Source organism: Myotis lucifugus, unplaced genomic scaffold (assembly GCF_000147115.1).
Source record: "Myotis lucifugus unplaced genomic scaffold, Myoluc2.0 scaffold_53, whole genome shotgun sequence".
NCBI classification, from domain to species: Eukaryota; Metazoa; Chordata; class Mammalia; order Chiroptera; family Vespertilionidae; genus Myotis; species Myotis lucifugus.
The window spans coordinates 179,242-202,619 of record NW_005871101.1 but is presented as its reverse complement, the minus strand read 5'-3'; the positions used below and the strand labels follow the sequence as shown (position 1 = coordinate 202,619).

General features: G+C 41.8%; 1 protein-coding gene across 1 annotated transcript in view; it reads right to left on the bottom strand.

Annotated features, from left to right (window-relative positions):
* Positions 1-23,378, bottom strand: part of SPATA16 (spermatogenesis associated 16) — a 197,324-nt gene that overhangs the window by 5,447 nt on the left and 168,499 nt on the right. The window contains 1 exon segment of the mRNA XM_006088830.2: positions 21,423-21,506. Within this exon segment, the coding sequence (XP_006088892.1) occupies positions 21,423-21,506 (84 nt within the window).

Here is a 23,378-nt window from a genome sequence, read left to right as displayed (position 1 = left end):
TGAACAATGTCATCTAATAGTTACTGTGTTTTTGGCCTCTCTTCTGGGAGGGATGCTGCCTCAGTAACTGTGCTAAGTGTAGGTGTTTGACATACATTAGTCTTGTGATTAGGTCTCAAAGTTTCACTACATAAAAGGCAGAATTAGGAGGGGGTCAAAGGAGGGGAAAGAAGTAAGTTTCTGATAGTACATATTAGCCACAAGTTCAATATAAATCAACAGGATTACCTGGTTACCTCCCCCAGAGCTGATCTGAGTATAGGCTAGTGTTTAAAATGTATCTGTCTCAAAGGAGGCAATGGTTTTCACCTTCTCTGCTCAGGTCATATCACAACTGGGTTATCATGCTGAGTTCTGGATGTATCCAAGGTCTGGACTCCAGATTGTATGAAGGAAGTTGAAGGATCTGGAGGTGTTTAATATGGAAAAGAGAAACATAGTGGGTATCTGTGGTGTCCTGAGTTATATCAAAGTTGTTATGTGGAAGAGGTGATGGATCTGTCTTGTGTCAGCACACACACTGGAAAGAGAGTGTTACCTAGATGTAGAGGATGCACTTGACTCACAGTTCTTTGACTAGTCAGATGACTTCACTTCTGAACTTTAGTTTTCTCATATCTATTATAAATAAAAATTAGTAATAAACATAGTCTAGTTTACTGGGTTTTTGTGAGGATTTATTGGCTTGATGTTTGTGCAAAGCTCTTCATAAATGGCTAAACCTTCTACAGAGATTATGATAGTACCTTTTGTAGTGCCTGGAGGTTTCATAATAGGTTCTCAATAAAACTTTGAGAACTGAATGATAAGCAAATGAGTAAACAAGCAGATATATCAACATTAGGTATAACTGCTTTTCACAGCTGTGTAAACATGGAAGGGACGTCAGGGTAAGGTATGGCAATCCCCATCACCAGAGGTTGGAAATGAATCATGACTGGAAATCAATTTTGGTGGGCATGAAGTATTCATGAGTCATGTGTGAGCTGAAGCAACTTCTAAAATCCATCCCAACTTTAAAGTACTAATTTTATGATGTTTACTTTGGCCTGGATTCACTCTACAGAAATGTGTTCAGTGGAAAGAGGACACATTGCAAGTTGCCTTGTACCACATGGTGAAGCAGCAGCACGGAAAAGGGAGGGATCCAACCACTTCTGCTGTTGTGGTTTTGTCTATAATGAATGGTACTGAACTGGTTAATATAAACACCGTTGGGTACCGGGATTCTTGGGCCTCCCTCATATCCTATGTATCAGAGTTTTATCTTGCATCCAAAGGGCCCCTCTGATGAATCAGCTTAACACCAGAAGGTAGTTAACAGCACACTTTATTTCCTTCTCATCCCAATACTGCATCACATTACTTACTGGTACTAAAATATTTTTTAGCTCATGATTTCATATTTTTTCAGCATATCAAAATTTAGGATTTTCTACTGGATTCTGGGATAAAAACAATAACATTGTTACAGATTAAAATAATATACTTTCCCCACATACAACCACTTCATAGGCACTTTTGGTATGGGCAAGCTAAAAAGTTCTTGAAATTTTCTCCAATAATCTTTTACTATAAAATGGGATTCTATCTTATACTAGAGGTCCAGTGCACAAAATTGGTGCACAGGTGGGGGGGTCCCTCAGCCCGGCCTGCACCCTCTCCAATCCGGGACCCCTGGCTCCTAACCGCTTGCCTGCCTGCCTGCCTGATTGCCCCTAACCACTCGCCTGCCTGCCTGGTTGCCTCCTAACTGCCCCCCTGCTGTCCGGGTTGTCCCCTAACTGTCCCCCTGCTGGCCTGGTCACCCCCTAACTGTCCAGAAGTTGGATGTCTGGAAGATGTCAGGTCGACCTGGTCTAATTAGCATATTACCCTTTTATTAGTGTAAATACCCAATATAGTTTTATATGTGGGTGGAAAGTGTGTGGGGATGCCCTGGGGTCAGGTGACCCTCTGTATACCTGAGAGCTCCCTAGTGAAGGAGGATTGCTATTAGGTTCATTGGTGCATAGATCCAACTTATTTTCATTTGGTGACTGAAGGCAGGTGAAAGCAACTTTGATTATTGTGTGAAGGTTGGCCATGACACCAAGGGCATCGCTGAGGAAGAAACTGAATTTCAGGGCAAAGAGAGTTAGGAATGGGACACACTAAGGAAAGAAATGACAAGAAGCTCAACATTAGCAAAGCTGGTGAGAGATGATGACATTAAGGGACAGCACAGCCTACCAGAGCTTTGAAAGGGGTGTCATTCCAATGAGGCGGTTGGGAAGGAGAGTCACTGTAAAGATTTGGGCAGCCTTTTTTCTTTTAAAGTCATTTAACATCAAACATTACTGTGATGAGTTGAATTTTATTTCCCCCAAAATTTGAATGTTGAGGTCTTAACTCCCAGTGTTTCAGAAGGGGGTCTTTATGGAGGTCATAAAATTAAAATGAGATCATTAGCGTGAGATCCAAAAGGCTGTGTCCTCACAGAAAGGGGTACTTTGGACATGCACACAGGGTGATTGCATGTGAAGATGAAAGCAGAGTTACGATGAAGATTGTCAGCAAACCGCCAGTAGTTACGGGAGAGGCTGGGGACTGATTTTCCTCTTGGCCCTCAGAAGAAGCCAACCCTGATGACACTAGGATCTCAGACTTCCGGCTTCTAGAACTGTGAGACAATACATTTTTGTTGTTCCAGCCACTCAGCGTGTGGTACTTTGTTGCAGCACCCCCAGTAAACTAATGTCACTACTAAGCCATAAAATACAGGGAAGCCCAGTTAAGTTCTAATTTCCCCCTCAAGCATGACTGATGCTTTCTAGAATTCACTTTCCTGCTGTCTGATGCTCTCTACTTGCTTGGTGCTCCCTGCACAGGCTGAGTGTACCTTGGGAACCAGGGTGGTTTCTTCCCAGGAATGGCAGTGCGAGGAAGTTGATCTCAAACACAAAGTACGGGTAGGTTACACGGAGAAGAAAGGCACTGGGTTTGAATTGGGACTTCCTCTTGGATTCATCTAAGTCTGGATCAAGGAAAGAGGATTAGGTTTGTTTACACATGTTCACGCCTCAGGGATTGGGTCCTCAAAGGGTTTTTCTTTTCTTTTTATTTTTTTTAAAATATATTTTATTGCTTTTTACAGAGAGGAAGGGAGAGGGATAGAGAGTTAGAAACATCCATGAGAGAGAAACATCCATCAGCTGCCTCCTGCACACCCCCTACTGGGGATATGCCTGCAACCAAGGTACATGCCCTTGACCGGAATCGAACCTGGGACCCTTGAGTCCTCAGGCTGACGCTCTATCCACTGAGCCAAACCAGTTAGGGCAAAGGGTTTTTCTTTTTAGTAAAGCTTTTAAAGATGTCTCTTGAGAAAAATGGTACATGGAATAAGAACCGCATTCTTCAGGGAGAAGTATCAGCTTTATATGACTGCAGCGGTGGTTACAGATTGAGGGTGTGTTCCAGAGATCAGCAGTGTGGACCAAAACCCTCTCGGCAAGGCAGGCATTTCCCTTCATCACAGTGGATTTGATAACATTAGTTTCTCTGCTCTGTTCCAGTTTAGTTTCCAGGCCAAATGCTTTTAAATATTTATCATCCAAAATGGTTTGAATTTTAATTCTAATTAGAATTACAATTGTTTTCAAACAGGCTTGAAATTAATTTCTAAAGTAAAGTTAGTCTCTGCTATTCACAATATAGCATTTTTCTTTAGCTTTTGGCTACCATTCAAACAGACAAACAAGCTCCAGATTTCTCCTTTTTTTATGTAGAGAATTTGGTATGATAGTCAGTGTTTTAGTCATAAAAGAACAACGTAAAATCTGAGGCACCTACTGCTGAGTTGTTACAAAATGTGCAAAAAACTTCTTGCTAAACTGTATTACCAACTCAATTGAAAATGCCCATAATGGTAGCCCTTTTTATTATGTTTAGTATACAGTTAAAGAACATTACAAAACCTTGCTATCACTCTGTCCGGGAAAACATGTATTATGGCTGTTTAAAAATTTTCAACATTTAGCCCTAGATGGGTTGGCTCAGTGGCTGCAGGGGTCCTCAAACTACGGCCCGCGGGCCACATGAAAATACAAATATTGTACTTGTTCCCATTTTGTTTTTTTACTTCAAAATAAGATATGTGCAGTGTGCATAGGAATTTGTTCATAGTTTTTTTTTAAACTATAGTCCGGCCCTCCAATGGTCTGAGGGACAGTGAACTGGCCCCCTGTTTAAAAAGTTTGAGGACCCCTGGAGAGCATCTGCCTGCGGACTGAAGTGTCCCAGGTTCAATTCTGGTTAAAGGCACATGTTTGGGTTGCAGGCTCAATCCCCAGTAGCAGGCATGCAGGCGGCAGCCAATCAATGATTCTCTCTTCTCATTGATGTTTCTATCTCTCTCCTTCATCCTTCCTCTCTGAAATCAATAAAAACATATATTAAAAAATAATTTTCAACATTTAATGGCATAAATTATTTGAAGGTTTGAATGTATTTTTTAACTTTTCACTTGGGCATAATTGCAGATTCCCATGTATCAGTAAGTAGTACAGGAAGAATATTTTTACTCTTTTTAAAAAAAGTTTTTATTGAATTTTTTTTGGAGAAAGGAAGGGAGAGGGATAGAGAGATAGAAACATCAATTGGCTGCCTCCTGCATGCCCCCTACTGGGGATTGAGCCTGCAACCCTGGCATGTGTCCTGACCGAAAATCAAACTTGTGACCTCTTGGTTCATAGGTCAACACTCAACCACTGAGCAACACTGGCCAGGTGAATATTTTTACTTTTAATGTAGTTTGCCCCAGTGTAACATTTTACAAAACGGTAGTAGAATACCCAAGTAGATACACTCAAGATATAAGACAGTACTTTTACCAGGAAGGTCTCTCATGTTGCCCTTTCATGGCTATCACCCATTTTCTCCTGGCCCCACCCCCTTTAACCCCAGGCAACCACTAATCTATTGTCCATTTCTATATTTGTCATTTTAAGAAGGTGATATACTAGTAAATGAGACCATGTAATATGTAACGCCATGCTTATCTGGAGATTTGCTCAGGTTGTTGCGTGTATCAGCAGTTTGTGCTTTTTATTGCTTAGCTGTATTCCATGGTATGGATGTATCACAGTTGAACTATAGACCCTTTGAAGGATATCTATATTACTCCCAATGTTTGGCCATACAAATTAAGTTGCCATAAACATTTGTGTATAGCTCTTTGTGTGAACATGAGACTATTTCTCTGGGATAAATGCCTGGGAGTATAAATGCTAGGTCCTATGATAGTTGCATATTTAGGTGTTCTTTTTTTTTTTTAGGAGTTTAAGCAACAAAACATTTATTTTTACAATTTCTGAGTGTTAGGAATTTGGGAGTGGTTTGGTTAGATGGATCTGGCTCAGTTTCCCATGAGGTTGCCCTGAAGGTATCAACCCGGACGCCAGGCATCTGAAGCCTCTATCCACTTCCGGGGAGGTTGACCCACGTGACTGGGCAATGGGTGCGAGCTGCTCGGCAGGACTGCTGCAGTGTTCTCATGACATGGACAGTGGCTTTCCCTTGTTTTCAGTGTTTTTTTATTTTTATTTTTAGAAACTATCATATTGTTTCCCACAGTGGTTGTACCACTTTCCATTTGTACCAGCAATATACGAATGATCCAAAATCTCTGCATCCTCACCAGCATTTAGTGTTTCTTATGCTAGTCTTGTTGATAGGTGTGCAGTGACTTATCTCATTATGGTTTTAATTTGTATGCTTTCTATTATTTTAAATTTGCTAAGGTATGTTTTATGGGCTGAGCTTGGTGAATGGGCAATAATAAGAGAAACAATGTATTTGATTATGTATGCTTATGTACATACATATCAGATACACAGGGTGTCCTCTAAAATGTATATACACTTTGAATAATTATTAATTCTAATGGGTTAAACCTGAAAAAAAGAGAAACATCAATTGAGCTATCAGCTCAATGTGTGTATATACTCTTTTAGGACATCATTTTTTTGGGGACACCTTATAAATGCTAACATATCAGTAAAATGAATTGACAACAATTATAGAAGGGACTGGAAAAGGGAATTAAGATTATTTTGTTACCAGAGGCCTGGTGCATGAAATTTGTGCACTGGGGCGGGGGGGGGGGGGCGGGGAGGGAGAATCCCTCAGCCTGGATTACAAGAGGATGCAGGCCAGGCCAAGGGACCCCACCAGTGCATGATAGGGGCTGGGAGGGACATGGGAGGTTGGCCAGCTGGGGAGGGACCGTGGGAGGGCTCTAGGGTATGTCTGGCCCATCTGGCTCAGTCCCGTTCAGCTGGACTCCAGCAGCAAGCTAACCTACTGGTTGGAGCATCTGCCCCCTGGTGGTCAGTGCACATCATAGCGAGTGGTTGACCGGCCTTAGAATATCATTAGCATATTACACTTTGATTGGTTGAACGGACGACTGGATGACTGAAAAGTTAGCATATTAGGCTTTTATTATATAGGATTATGAGGTACTCATACTGCCTGTGTAGTGTTATAGTATTATTTGTAGATGGACAGGGATTAGTTATAAATGTACATTTCAAACTTTAGGGCAACCACTAAAAAAAGTAAAAAAGAAGTATAAAACAATCCAATCAAAAAGTGGGCAAAGGACCTAAATTGATACTTTTCAAAAGAGGACATAAGGAAGGCCAAGAGACATATGAAAACATGCACAAAGTCACTAATCATCTGAGAGATGCAAATCAAAACAACAATGAGGTACCATCTCACACCTGTCAGAATGGCCATCATCAACAAATCAACAAACCACAAGTGCTGGAGAGGATGTGGAGAAAAAGGAACCCTTGTGCACTACTGGTGGGAATGCAGACTGGTGCAGCCACTATGGAAGGCAGTATGGAGTTTCCTCAAAAAGTTAACAATGGAACTCCCATTTGATCCAGTAATCCCACTTCTAGGACTATATTCCAAGAAACCAGAAACACCAATCAGAAAGGATATATGCACCCCTATGTTCATAGCAGCACAATTTACCATAGCTAAGATTTGGAAACAACCTAAGTGCCCATCAGCAGATGAGTGGATTAAAAAACTGTGGTACATCTACGCAATGGAATACTACGCCGCTATAAACAAAGAAGGAACTTTTACCATTTGCAACAGCATGGATGGAACTGGAGAGTATTATGCTAAGTGAAATAAGCCATTTGGAGAAAGGTAAATATCACATGATCTCATTCATATGTGGGATATAATGATCAACATAAACTGATGAATAAAAATAGATTCAGAGACAAATGACAGGGAAGGTGGGGGGGGGGCGGTTAGAGAGCAACCAAAGGACTTGTATGCATGCATATTAGCATAACCAATGGACACAGACACTGGGGCGGTGGGGGACTTGCCCTCGGGGATGGGGTTGGCTGGGGGGGGGGTGTCAATCGGGGAAAAAGGGAGCATATGTAAAACTTTAGACATTAAAAAAAAAAAGAAAAGAAAATAGATCCAGAGACATAGGGGGGAAAAAGTATAACTGATAATATTAAGAAAGGAGAGAAAATGGAGTCATATAAAATGATCAATTAATTCTCAAAAGGCAGAAAAAGAGTGGAAGATTGTTATGTCTTTGTTAACATTTGGTAAGCAGAGCACAGGGTGCTGGACAGTGACCTGAAGTTCTAAAAAAAGACCACAGAAAAAGTTAAAATAGGGAAGTTTATTACTCAGAGGAAGTACATGGCATGCCTTGAGGGGCCACACAGGAGGTCAAAGCACGGTACAAGCTGAGAGGCAGACCTGGGGCACATGCCTTTATTAGGGCCCATGGGTGCTGTTCAGTTTGGTTAATGTCTATTGACCTGCCATTAATTCCCCGATTCTTTCCTCGGTCCCATCCATTCTGCTGTCGAGCTCCTCCAGTGGGTTTTAAATTTTGGTTTATTTTATTTTTCAGTTCTAAAATTTCTATTTGGTCCTTACATAGCTTCTATTTCTTTGCTGAGTTTCTATTGTTTCATTTGTTTTAAGGTATTTGTATATTTTAATTGCTCAGTAGAACATTTTTTATGACGGTTGCTTTAACATCGTTGTCAGTTAGTTCTAATATCTCTGACATCTCTGGGTTAGCATCTATTGATTATCTTTCTTCACTCAGTTTGAGATCTTCCTGATTCTTGGTATGATGAGTGATCTTGGATTGAAATATGGACATTTTGGATATTATGTTACAATACACTCGGTCTTATTTAGATCTTCTGGTTTAGCTGGATCTTTACATCACTGATATCACAGGGACAGGAGAGGCACTGCCTCGTTACTGCCAGGTAGGACTAGAAACCTTCATGGACACCTGAGGAAGGGGGCCCTCATTCCTTCTGGTGGGGATGAGCATTCAAGCTCTTCACTAGGTTTCCACTCATCCTTCCCTAGCGGGGAGGGGTAGGAGAACCCTGTGGCCTCCACTGACATCAGACCGAGGTGGGAGGCTCATGATAGTAGGTTGGTGAATTTCCTGGCTCTCTACTAGGCCTCCTCTGATACACCAATAGGGGGAACAGACAAGGGGGGAGCCTTGCCACCCAGTGGGGTCAGATGTCCAGGCTCCTTATTTGGTCTTCTCTAATACCACCCTGTTAGGGTGGGAAGATTGGGACACCTTGTTATAGCCTAGCAAGGTAGAAATCTAAGTCCTTTGCTGACATGGGTGGGGGTTGGATGACCATTTTCCCTGTGGTGTTTGGCTAGAATAGAATGACTATTGTCTAAGAGTTTTCTGTCTTGCATTCCTTGTCCTTTGGCTAGAGAGAGCAGGCTTTTTTTGGTCTGCATATGTTAGTATTTCTGGGTTACCAGCTTCTTTAGCAACAAATGCAGGATGTATGAGTCAAAAAAAACAAACAAAAAATCAATGAACTTACCCTTTACCACTATGTCATTCCTCAGGTCTCCATGCCCCTAGGCTGTCTGCCTTTCTCATTCTACCTTTCAGAGTCTTGTATTTGTTTTACATGTACTGTCCATGGTTTTAGTTATACTTAATGGGAGAAATAGGCAAAGCATGTTTACTCTATATTCCCGGAAGTGGAAATCCTCTATCATTACTTTAAAAAAATATATTTTTGACCCTCATATATTAGGAAGATGTACTTTTATTTCTTGAATTAGTTTTCCCAGTTGCTTCTAAATATCTTTAACAATATGATGAAGTGAATTACTGGGAAGCTGAAGGGTCTTCTCTCCAATTAAGAGGGCTGGGGAAGTTAAAAGCCTCTTAAATCAGTAATTTAATCTCTAGGCCAGAATCTCTCTAACACAGATCCAACGTCACCTCTTCGCCAGCCATCTCATGCTCCTCTCCACAGTCTTTTCTCCAGCACAAAGCCATTTTAGCAGAATATACACAAGCTATATACTCAGTTTGGATGACGCTAAGAAGAATGTGTTTGTTTGTGTTTACAGCATTTGTAGTGTTTTAGATTACAGTCTTGTCTCCTCTTCTACATGCACCATTTTAAGAAAGTCATAATCAGGATAACAAATGACTCATATTTTCTTTTAGAGCTGCATATAAAGGCACTTTTGTTTTTGCCCTTCTCCAAAAGATGAAAGGTATAATGAGTGCACTCTAAATGACTGAATGAGCTACAAGTCAATTGCTCTGAACTCTGTATTAATCCCACTTTCAATATAGAATGCAAGATGTCCTATGGTTCATTTAGCTACCAAGTGGTATAAGCTATTATTCTGTTATTCTTCAGAATTACAAAGGATTGCAAAACTTAATGTATAAAATACATGCAACAAAATGCTGGGCCGTCAAGCAAAGAAGATACTTCGCTGTTTTAAAGAGAGTAACTTTAAGAATGAACTGCAAAATTACTCTTCAGTTCCAAATACACTTGAGATATATACTCTTCTACCTCATGCCAGAATATTTCATTGAACTTCTGAAAGATGCATTTTGAAAAGTGTTTACAAAGATAAGAACACCGATAGGGTTGGAGTAACATGAGCATTTCCAGTTTCTGTGTTAGTAGCTTCCCTTTATTATCTCCTTAGTGAGACAGGCAGAGAGAGATCACAGGAAGTGAAGCAGGTTAACAATGTGCTGTCCAATCCCAGCCCCAGGGCTCTGTGATGTGAGGTTAAAGCTTGGAGGGCTTATGCCAATATGTACTTCTAGACTTGTGTTTTCATTGAGAACCTGGTGCATTTCAGAAGGCTAATTCAGGTAAGTCACCAGAGAGTGGCCTTCAGAGTGACAGTAAGTGCACTGCAGGAACAGTTAGGCTTCCAAGCTGTTTTCTTGAAGTTTTGATGTTGCAGCAGGAGTGAAAATGGTGAAGTATAAAAGCCAACCTATACATGATATGTCTACAAAGGGAGGGATGATGAGGGAGGACAGTAAGAGCAGTATGATCTAGGGCAGTGGTTCTCAACCCTCCTAATGCTGCGACCCTTTAATACAGCTCCTCATGTTGTGGTGACCCCCAACCATAAAATTATTTTCGTTGCTACCTCATAACTGTAATTTTGCTACTGTTATGAATCGTAATGTAAATATCTGATATGCAGGATGTATTTTCACTGTTACAAATTGAACATAATTAAAGCATAGTGATTAATCACAAAAACAGTATGTAATTATATATGTGTTTTCCGATGGTCTTAGGCGACCCCTGTGAAAGGGTCGTTCGACTCCCAAAGGGGTCGCGACCCACAGGTTGAGAACCGCTGATCTAGGGGGATAGCATGTGCCAAGGTTTGGTTTTGGTCAGGGAGCTGCTGCAAAGCAGTCTGGGTAAGTCCTCGGCTGGGCCAGTGAGCTGTGATCTAGAGAAAGACAGAGCATGCCTGCAATAGTCTCTAGTGCTTTGATCCCAGTCACTGCCCATGAGCAGACTCAAAGGTGGTTTCCTTGGTTATCTTATAGCTAGGGTCAGGCGATGTTCTTCGTGCCATTGACCTTTAGTAGCTGCATTTGGTTGAACCTAAGCAGTCTAGCTAATGATTAAGAACAGAGCCTTGGACCCAAATAATCTGATTCAAAACCAAATCCTGTCAGTACAAACTTGGACTTGATTCCCTTGTTAATTCTACAATGCTCCTTTGCATCATCTTTCAGTGGAGAATTAGTGACATCTCCCTCACAGGGTTATTGCAATCATTGAAATGATAACTGGTTGAAATGCTTGGCACACACTAAAAGATCAATAGTAATCACTGATGATATTTGTCATCATTACATTATTAACTTATTTATTGGAGATACATTTTTCTATGCCTTGTTTCAATTGCGATAGCTATTCGAAAGCAAGCTTCAAAGACTAACATAGTTTGATAATTTGTTGAGCTATAGTATTGTATTAAGTACAAGAGCACAATGGCAATTAGCTTTGTCTGGCCCTTGATAAAGTCCTGGTTAAAAAGGGCAAAACTTTGGATACATGCTCCCTAGGAAGGCCTTGCTAGGATTCCACCCCTACACAGAAATTTCCTGCCAAATCATCAACATTTTAGAAGATAATACTTCCAGCCAACAAAGTGTGTAATTTTGGAGGAACATGCACATACAGGTGGACAGTGATTGATGAGCAACTACACTTGTTGAAAATGTTTAACAAATTAACCACATACTTTTCCTTTAAGTCAAATGAGAAAGATGCTGTTTGGTTTACAGAATTGAAATGTGCCATTTAGATGTGGGGTATGTTCCGTGGCTGGGGGAGATGGCCAGAACGGAAGCATTTGGTTTTCTGTACTTCCCAGGCTAGAGCTGGCTTTGCTGTGGGTAACGTTTGAGAATGAGGTCTTCTAATTAGGTCTGACTGCCCCAGGGCTCAGCCTGTGACCACAATAGGAGGTTTGCCTGGGCTTTGGTGGAGGCCCCTCCACTACAGCTGCTGGCCTGGACACCTACTGGCACAGACTCATCTATCCCAGGAACCACAGGGATTTATTTCCTGCTCGTGGCCTCTCCATCCCCTTAAGCTTTGCCTCCCTCCTCGTCCTCAGAACTTTTCCCTACCCTGACCCCAGCATGGTCAGCCATCAGCACTTAGGTTGCTCCCCACGATTTGCATTTTGCCATGGATAGAACTGCTTAGCAGCGCTTGGAGCACACACTGTAAAGGAATTTGGGGATATGCTAATGTCAAAGCCCATCACCAGAAGCTGAGAAGATTCATAATCAAATTGCAATAAATCTGCAGAGACTCTTTAAAGAACAACACACACAGGAAAAACCCGATTGCTGAAAAAACTTGCAAATGAGTGGTACGGCTGCTGAATCTTTGAAAAGACAGCAGTACTTTCAGAGAGACACAACTGCATGCCCTAACCACAGATTAGTCAGCCCAAATGACTGGCCGATGAATGATGGTGCCGCCTGTGCAGTCTCTCAGAAGGGTTTCTGGAAGGATTGCAGGTTTGAATGCTGATGTGGAAAGTAAATATAATGTTCCAATTTGCTCTTCCTTCTCCCTCCTCAACCAACTGCCCCTGGCCCATCTCCCAGATTTGTATTCTCCCCCGTTTGCTTTGCTTGCATCAGCCTGGAACAGAACAGCGTTGCTAAGTGACATACAGTTCTCTCCCGTTTTCATCCTAAAAGACCAAATTAGTACATCAATGAATGTCATTTCTGTGTAAGTGTGATTTATACGTTAAGATTTTGAGATTAAAAAGGAACATAAAAAGCTAAATAATTTTGAATAAGTTCATGTGGATGACTTAAAGATATCCACCTATACTGCATTAGTTAGATTCATTGAATATCATGATGTACTTTGTGATATTATAATATTTGATGAAATGTAGAAGTAGCATTACTGTTCATGAAAATTCACAGGACCATGATTATATGCTAGAGTATTTCTATCATTACTTTTAAAATAACAGTTTAATTCTCTCATTTAGTCTCACATCAGTGATCCAGAGGCATATCAGAATAAGAAAAAAATTTTGTTGGATGAGATTAAATTCTGATCTTCTTAGTGTGAAATTTAGACTTTGTGAGTGAAGAGCAAGTAACTTTTCTTCTAAGTTGCAGCAGAGTGTGCTTAACTATTTCTCTTAACTGATTCTCTGGTGAGAAGAAAGGAATGTTCCAACTTAACAGTTGGTGCATTTTTTTAAAATAATTTTTTTCTAAAGACTCCTTTTTCTATTTATTTTCAGGCCTAGTTTATAAAGCTTTAATGGGCCTTTGGATTTAGTGTTAAGAAACACAAAATCATAGACTCTGAAGGTGATAAGGATGCAAATACATTATGCTTCTTAAAAGGTTGTGACTTGCTTAAAGTCCCATGAGTGGGAGCTGAATTAATGGTCAAAGATTTGCAGATTTAGGCTGTGTATTCTTTTCTGTAAATGTTTTTATTGATTTTTTTTAGAGAGAGAGGAGGGAGAGGGAGAGAGAAGCATTGATGTGAAAGAGGCACATCAATCGGTTGCCTCCTGTATGCACCCTGGGTACTGAACCCACGACTTGGGCATGTGCCCAGACTGGGAATTGAACTGGTGACCTTTTGGTGCATGGGACAATGCTCAACCAACTGAGCCACATTGGCCAGGGCTAGGCTGTGTATTCTTTATGGCTATAGGTTAAAAAGTAAGGAACAGAGGAGGAGAATCCTAGATTGGTAGATTACAAAGGTATACTAAGCCAAAAATTCCTTAGAGACTTTTTTTTGGCTCAGATTAAAATAACTTTATTTTGAGAATTGAAGACATACCAACTAGGCTAGTTTATGGCCAAATTCCATTTTGGTTAGAGGTTACTGAAATTCTCCATTGGCCTCACACCTGAATGCTCAGCTATACTACACAAAACAATGCTGGTCAGTCAGAAATTTTCAGGCAGAACAAAATGTGGGCTTCTATCGAGGTCTAGATCAAGTCCTGGCTCTACCAGTTGCTGGCTGTGTGACTTTAGACACACCGCTAAACTTTCTGTTTTAATGCATTACCTCATGTGAGGATTAGTGAGTTGCTATATGTAAAGTGAATAGGAGACTATTGACACCAATGAAGAGCTTAGTAAACATTAATTCTTATTCTTTCATTTTGAAAGTCTGGCTTTCAAAACAAACAAACAAACAAACAAACAAAAAACAAAACTTAATTCATTCAGAGCTAGGAGGAGACTTAGAATCGTCTAGTTCAATATCTTATTTTACAGATAAAACAACTGAGGCCCAGAGGAAGGAAGTGGTTTCTGAGCTAATGGTGACAGGCCAGGTCTCCAAATTGCTAGTTCAGGCGGCTTTTTTTTTTTTTAAACTGTACTAGCCTCCCTCTACATAAACATTTTCTTCACTTCTCACTTCCACTGCCACCACCTGGCTTCAAGATTCAAGCCATCCAACCTTGAGTTCACTCTCCTGTATCATCTAATCTAATAAAAGAGAAACATGCAAATTGACCGCACCTCCACTACGCCCCAAGCCATGCCCACCAGCCAATCAGAGCCACTATATGCAAATTAATCCAACCAAGATGGCGGCCGGCAGCCACGGAGCTGGAGCAAGCAGGAGGCTTGGTTGCCCCCGCAATGGAGGCAGCCAAGCTTCCCACCTGCCCTGGCCGGCTGTGGCCTCCGTTCAAGGCAACAAAGTTTCAATTATAGAAGATAAATAAATCCCAGATACCTGCCTCCAGCCAGCCTCCACTGGGAACTTGGGTGGTTGGGGGCTGTGGCCAGACTGCAAACAGCCATCAGCCCCTCACCCAGGCTGGCCAGGCACCCCAGGGGGGACCCCCACCCTGAAGTGGGTGTGGCCAGCCTGCAAACAGCCATCAGCCCCTCACCCAGACTGGCCAGGCACCCCAGTAGGGACCCCCACACTGAAGGGGCTGTGGCTAGCCTGCAAACAGCCATCAGCCCCTCACTCAGGCTGGCCAGGCACCCCAGGGGGGACCCCCACCCTGAAGGGGCTGTGGCCAGCCAGCAAAGAGCCATCAGGCCCCCACCCAGGCTGGCCACACCCTCATGGGGTGAGGGTCCCTGATGGGGGGCTTAGCCAGCCTGCAAACAGCCATCAGCCCCTCACTCAGGCTGGCCAGGCACCCCAGCGGGACCCCCCACCCTGATCTGGGACACTCTTCAGGGCAAACCAGTTGGCCCCCACCCATGCACTAGGCCTCTATCCTATATAATAAAAGGGTAATATGCAAATTGACCCTAACAGCAGAACGACTGGGAATGACTGGTCACTATGACACACACTGACCACCAGGGGGCAGATGCACAATGCAGGAGCTGCCCCATGGTGGTCAGTGCGCTCCCACAGGGGGAGCTCTGTTCAGTCACAAGCCAGGCTGACGACTGCCAGTACAGCGGTGGTGGTGGGAGCCTCTCCTGCCTCCTCAGCAGCGCTAAGGATGTCTGACTGCCAGCTTAGGCACAATCCCCCGGGGAGCGGGCCTAAGCCAGCAGGTGGTCATCCCCCAAGGGGTCCCAGACTGCGAGAGGGCACAGGCTGGGCTGAGGGACCCTCCCCGAGTGCACAAATTTTTGTGCACCGGGCCTCTAGTATCATTATAATAACCTACTAACTGGTCTCCCTGATTCTACCCTTGCTCCCTTCAATCTATTCTTTTTAAAATATATATATTTATTGATTTCAGAGAGGAAGGGAGAGGGAGGAAGAAATAGACATATCAATGATGTGAAAGAATCATTGATTGGCTGCCTCCTGCGTGTCCCACACTGGGAATTGAGCCCACAACCTGGGCATGTGCCCTGACCGAGAATACAACCCTGACCTCCTGGTTCATAGGTCATCACTCAACCACTGAGCCACTCCATCCAGGTCTTTTAATCTATTCTAAGCAGCAGCTTAGATTGTTTTCTTATTTGACAAAGCATTATATCCTCTGCTCACTGGCTTCATTTCCTATTACTCTTATTCATTCTACCCTAGTCACACTGCCCTCCTTGCAGGTCCCTGTACATGCCAGGCATGTCCAATCTTTAGGTTTTGAATTTGCTGTTTCATTTACTTGGAATGATTTTCACCAGCTATTTGCAAGGTTTGCATTTCTTTCAGTTATTTCTTTAAAGTCACCTTGGTGGATCCTGCCCTGACTATTCTATTGCAGTTGCAATCATCTGGTATTTTCTATTTTCTGTTCCTGTCTCCTCCACCCATAGCATTTACTACTTATAACACATTCCAGATTTTTTAGCTGGTGTATTGCCTCCTTTTCTCGAGTAGAGTGAAAACATCATGAGGGCACTGCTTGTAATAGAGTTGGGCTCAGAGGAGGTGCTGGGTAAATGTTTGATGAATGCATGAATGCGCTATGTATTAATAGGACCTGTGAGATATTCAAAAGAGTGTTTTCTCAGGTATTTATAGACTAAAATGAAGCAAAGTGTGACAATCTCAATTAAAGAGTTTTGCTGTGGCATGGGACTTGCCAATACAAGAAAATTTACCTTTTTTTTTAAACATAACCTGCTTATTTTTATATATGTACAGCTAAACCAACATTAATATATCTTTCTTGAGTTAATTACCAGAAAGAAAATAATGCTCTGTAAAGCCAAACCAAAACAAAAGCAAATAGCCTAAAACTCTATAAAGAATGTATTTTAGTTCTAGTGAGTTAAGTAAAAACAACTGTCTCATACTTTCTTTTTCTGGGTTGTTAGTGAAATCTCAACGAAAACAAAATATAGACAGGAGGTCAATGCTTATGGATCGGATTTCATCTTGCTAGGCTTTTTATAGACCTATAACAAAGTGGAGCTCTAAACATTGTGTTAGATAATGGGGATTCTGACAGTCCCTGTAACTATGTGGAACTAGGAGGTGCTGCTATAATTCTGCTGCTTCTGATGAAAATTTCAAGTGTTTTCATTAGGTACAACAGCTGTTTCTATTACAGATAACAGATCTCAGAGGTGGTGATGCTGATATCAACTTCTAGTGTGCTCAGAACACAGTGTAGCTTGTACAATTAGTTTTTTTTTCAAATTATTTTTTTCTGCACACGCCAATTAACTCTGTAGCAATAAAAGGAAATTACTTACTTGCTACCGGAATTGTCTGAAAGTGATAGGATCATCCTTTGTAGAGTCACATTAACCAAATTAAAAGCCCTTGGGAAAAATTTGGCACCCTGTTCCTTCACGTTCACATCTTCCTAAACACCTCTTAGGAGCTTCCATTTAGAAAGCTAGGATCATTTCCAGGGCTTTTAATTTGGAAAGATTGGCTGCTCACCAGTGGGTCTTTGTAGACACCCAGTGGTTGGGTGGAGTGGCTCTGTAGCGTTCCAATCTCAGTGGCCTTGACTTGACTATCCTCTTGACTCCTGCTTGCTTGCATGTTTTCCATCCTAAAGAGAGTCACAGCTTTGCTGCTGGAGCTTGTCTCCAAGGCAGACACTATCATTTCGTTCTCTCACTGAACATACATATCCTCCTCCATAGAGAAGTGAAATCTATTCCTCCAACCCTGTGAATCTGGGCTTGCCTGTGACTGCTTTGACCAATAAATATGGTGGAAGTTGCTCTGCCACCTCTGGGACTAGCCTTTGAGAGGACTGTGGTTTCTATTTTCCTTGTCTTGAAATACTTCCTCTTGGAACCCTTAAGTCACATGGAAAGACTACATTAGGGCACTTCAGTCAACGGTCTCAGCTGACTGGTGTCAACTGTCAGCCACGTGAGTGAGCCATTCTGGAGTCCGGTTCATTTTAGCTTTAAAATGAGCCCGTGTTATTAAAACCACCTGATTGAACTGCATGAGAGACTCTGAGCAGGAACCAACTGGCTGAGTCTGGTCAGTCTATGGAACCAGGAGAGAGGAGCACATTGTTGCTAAACCACTATATATTTGGGGTGACTTGTAACACAGCAAAATATAACTGAAATAGGGACAAAGTGGAAAGCTACAGGCTCAGTGCTTCTATGAATGTGAGTGTCAAAAACTAGCTGAGAATGAGGTAGAATTGGTGGTTGTTTATAAGATGTTGACAGATATAGGTAAATGTCAGTTTTCCACCTTTTTGGCTGGTCATTGGAATTTCATATTTGAACTCTTCTATTGTCACTTAGATTTGTAAATATAAATATCACTGTACAAATGTTATTTATATACTGCAAAAATATAAATATTATTACAAAAATATTAATATTATTATACAAATGCAAATATTCTGTGAAGGGTAATACTCTAAATCAAGGTATAGCAAACCTTTTCTGTATAGGGACAGATAGTAAATGATTTAGGCTTTGTGAGCTATAAAGAATTTGTGGTGACTACTCAACTTGACCAAGGTGACATAGACGGTACCTAAATGAATTGCATAAACATGTGCAATAAACTTGATTTACAAAAATTGGTGGTTGGCCAATTTTAACCTGAGGGCTGGGAGTTTGCTGACCTTTGTTCTAAATGGTTATTTTTGTAGCTAACAGAAATATTTGATTATATTGCGTGACTCCCATCAGAATTGGATTTGCTTTACCCCAAGCTCCCATCTCTCTTGCCATCTCTTCTTCGTCTCAGTTGTAGGGCCCTCCTCTTAAGATCGAATGTGCTCCTAAAACCTCTCTTCTTACTCTGTGTTCTTTCTCAGCCACGTCACTCAAATGATTTCCATTAACAGCAATTTGGCAATGACTATTCCGTCTTTTATCCACAACTCCAGGCTTTTGTATTTCTCCGGGATACCTTGCCAGCACTGTCAGTTCATTGTACTTTTGTGTCAGTTGTTGCCGATAGTCTCTCAACTCCAAGCCCACCCTTCCACCGTTAGTTCTTTGATGCTGGGGCTAAAGCTCTGCAAACCCTACTTCTATTTTGCTAGCTTTTAGTCTCTGTCAATAGGGCAAGAGAGGGACTTGCTGCTTTCTGTTTACTTGATGCTGACTTTCTGTCTAACTGGGGTTCCTGTGAGCATCTTTTCAGCAAAGCTTTTTTTCCTGTAGGAACATGTTCCTTTCTGTAGTATCAGAATTACCTTCATTACCACTCCTCCTCCCCTCTCCCCCTCTACTACAGCACAGTGGGTTAGTGTCCACGCCTCAGACACCGGGTCTCAGCCCTTCAGGACCCCTCCTTTAAGCTCAGCGATACTAGCACCAGCTAGGCAGCACCTTCCAGTGGGAGGACTGAGTGTTAGCCCAGCAGGGTTCCTTCTCCAAGTTTCTGTTTTAGTAATTCCCACATCTTCACTCTGATCTTCCAGCACTAATGGGTGGTAGATGCTGCCTTTAATGCTTTCTTTGTGATAAGTTATTGTTTTCCTTTGCTTTTTCAGTTACCTAGTTAACAATTTCATACCTAGTTAACCATTTTTTATATTAAATCCCCTTTCAAATATTGGGCATAGTTTCTGTCTCCCAGCTGGGTTCTGAAGTAGTTCAGATTCTCTGCCAAAAGCTGCTCCGCCAACAGTGTTTGCTTCCTCAGTAAATGGCACCAGCAAACCTCTCTCCATTCCCTGCCCAGAGGTTCAAGCCAAATATGTGGGCATCATTCTTAATTCTTTCTACTCTCTAAATTCCCACAGGCAATGAGTGAACTACAAGGCCTGTTGATTTGGCTTCCTGAATATTTCTTATATCAGTCTGCTTCGCTCTACTGCTATATCCTCCACCGTAGATCAAGCCACCACCTTAGAACTGACCTCCCCATATTTCTGTAGCCCCTCAATCTGTTCTCCCACTACAGCCCAGGAGGTGTCTCACACACATAAATTATGTCTTGACATAATTTATAAGTCTTTCTGTGAGATGGTTTCTGCCTCTATTTCATTTTGAAATAGGTTCCTTGTGTCTTTGTCAGTTTTGAATCTGCCTAGCTTTCTTTGCATTATTGGTACAAACTATTCTTTTGTTTAGAAATCTCCCTTTCATCCGATAATGACTATGTAGACTTTAATTGTTGTATAAGTATCACTTTTGGCTTTTCTGAGCTATTTGTTTCTATAGGTCATTGAACATTCACCTTTTCACTAGAATATTCTGTAAACTTATAAGTAATCTATAATAATAAAAGCATAATATGCAAATTGACCAAATGGCCAAACAGCAGAATGACCGCCCGGACAACCACATTATGACACACACTGGTGCCAGGCCAGCCAAGGTGGGTTTGACGCGATTGGTTGGGGGGGCTGCCATTGCCCCACAATTGCCCCCAGAGGGACCAGGCCACTGGCCAGCAGGCCAATCATTTGGGGGGCTTCGTGATCGCCCCAAAGAGGGAGGCCCAGGCCACCCTCTGCAGGGTGATTGATCGGGGGCAAGGGGGGGGGGGCTCCGTGGAACTGGGGAACCGGTGGTGTGTGGCAGTGGACACGGGCAGTGCTAGGCCAAGGTGGGTGTGGACGGGGGGTGGGGCTGTGGGGCCGTGAGGCAGCTGGGACTGTGAAGGCAGCTGGGACTGTGAAGGCTTACCTCTTGCACAGATTTTGTGCATCAGGCCTCTAGTTCTTTAATAACTGATGGAAGGCCTATATAGGCAGGGGCTGTGTTTGTCTTTCCCAGCACAGTCTTTTACACCTACTATTCTCTCTTGGCATAGCAAATATTCAACAAATACTGGCTGAGTTCAGTAAGTTTCTGTTTTATACATTTATCATAGGGCCTCTGAGTGAGTTCAGAAGGCACACATTTCCTTGGATGTGCCAGAATCCCTCATGGCTGACTGCCACCTCTTAGAGTGAAGGCTTCTTTGGTTTGCTCCTCTCACATCTCCTGGCCCCAGTTCTCTTTGTGGGTTCTTATAGTGATTGGAGGAGACTGAGTGGGGAATAGATTGAATAGAATTTATTAGTTTTGGCTGGACTGGAGACTCAATCTTACCCACTCCTATGTTTTCAGAGGGCTCTGTGGTATCACATAAGCCACCTGAGTACGGGCGGCCAGGTACATCCTGGTGGTCGCTTTATTTCAACTCCTTTAGCCAATGAAGGGATCTTCCTCTGCAGCTAATAACCAGTATGTTATTCCTCCTCAAAAACATCAAAGTGCTGGTTTCTCTGTAGTTCCCTGAAATGTAGCCATTTTTTCCTCCAGTGATAAAAAGTGGGGGAAAGGGTTGGGAAGTGGACTGAACATGGATGGAAGGGCTTTTAGAAAGCTATAATAACCAATAATGAAGAAGCAGACAACAAAAATAGAATATGAAAATGACAACGATAAGAAGATCCATACTAACATATGACTACAGTCTGCTGGAAAAGAAGCAGACCCTAGGGAACAGGTTAAAAAATCCATCTTTGATTTTGGTTACACTTCCAGAGAGAGTGCTGCATTTATTTAAAAACAAAACAAAACACAAAACAAAACAAAGACTAAAACAACCCAAATAGCTTCCTTTTTATCTTCTAAACAGACTTGACCCAATCTGGACATTTGCTTTGAGAATCATATATCTTTTCCCTTCAGCTGCGAGTTTTACCTTTTGGATTGCATTCCACACACGTTCTTTATCGTTTCTTCTTCCTTCGAGGGTGTCCATAGCATCTGCCATTAGTGACTGCAGCTGCGGCACCAAGATAAAAATTATCAGTGTGGAATTCGCACAGAAATAACTCCCCTAAATACACAGATTAAAACCTAATTAAAAAATCATTTGTACGCTGATGATTTTATTACTCATCTTCCCGACAATGAACATTGCTACCCCATCTTTGCTTCAGTCATTACTGAGTGTTATTGCAGATATAAAATAGTGAAACAATGAAAATATGCTTCTTGAAAATGGGTAGAAAACATATAGGTTTTAATGTTGTAAGCGTTGACGTTTTGTAAAAACAGATTTGGGTTGTAAAGAATGAAGGCCATAGTTAATTCTCTCAGGAAATGGCATGTAGTACATGAACGCGTTTTAGTATTTTCTCCCGAGGCTGATATATCATGATTTCAGGCATCATGCAAAAGCTCACCAGAGGACAATTCTGAAACTGTGCTGTCTTATTGCCTCTTAAAGAATCTAGCTCACTTCAGTTCTTTTACTATTCTTTTCTTCTCTAAAACTTCAAAATAACCACGCTTTCTTTTTAGGTTCCATTCACAGGCAAGTTTTCAGAATTCCACCTTTTGCCCCAAACTGCCACATTCCAATTTGAAATAGTCCCCGGACACCTGCTGCATATGTAGCTGCAAAGCGGTGAAGCCACATGGACCTAGGTGATGGTCACAGCTAAAAAGGAAAGTTCTCTAAAGAACAAATGCCAGCTCAGTCCACTGTGGCTTCAAACAGTGGGGACCCTTAGAGAATCTTTCTGAACTTTAGATATTGCAGAGTTGTAGCAGAGGGCAGAGCGGAGTCACTCAGAACTCTTCTACGGAGCAGTCACTGTGTAGACAGTGCCACAGAAGGCCTTACCAGGATTTATTGTCTAGGTTAACCCATGCTTCAAAGCTGAAAAGTAAAAGCTGTTATTTATGGAGATGAAACCTTGCAAGATGCATGACTTTTAAACATTGGGCCTCCACCTATACATCCATATACATTAAAATTTTTTTCTAGTAGGCAGATAAATTATAAAAATATCCCATTAAATCCTGTTTTCCAAGGTTTGAGAGAGTGGAATACTGCACTAACATGTTAATAAGGGATGTCAATAATGCTAGTTTGGTGCCCTCGGTGTATATTTTGAAATGCAAGTATTTCCAGAAGAAAGAAGCTGCAGATGTGTGGTGAAGAAGGCCAAGGTGCAGAAAACTCTCTTGTATTTTTCATTGAAATCTTGCACGTGCTTTTCAGGAAGACTGGATCAACACTGAGCCAGTTTCTTCGATTAACATTTTCTTTGCTTCCTCTTATCTCCGAGGGGCATTAATCATCTGAAATTGGCTATAACATGCACTTTGAAAGCTCCTTGCTTACTGCACTCCTGAATGCCGTATGAATGGTATTTTACTAGTAAACACAGCCTTTTAGGAGGCGTTCTGCTGCACACAACCTTAAAGGTTTTGAAAGCAGGACTTAGTGAATCCTTGATTAATAGACTTCCCCCTCCCCCACCTATAGTTTTATTATTTGGCTAGTCAGACCATTTTAAATGCTTACTTTGAATATCAATATTTAACACACTTTGACAGGTTCAGATGAACATTATAAATGTTGGCAGTGCATTTCTCGATTGATTTGTTATAACTTTAAAAACTCAGGGAGGGAGGATTCCTTCAGTTATCTGAAAATTACAGGTGACCAGTTTGGGCTGTTCTCATCCTTGCTATGTGAATTCAATTCAGGTCTGTAATTAGTTTTAGCTACCTTCAATTAAAGCTTAAAAAGAGAGCCTTCCCCGACACACTTTACCATTCCTCAAAGTGGTTTCTCAGCTTGTATTTGTAAAATCAGTCCGCCATCACATGTCACAATAGAACAAGATAAAAGAATAAATAG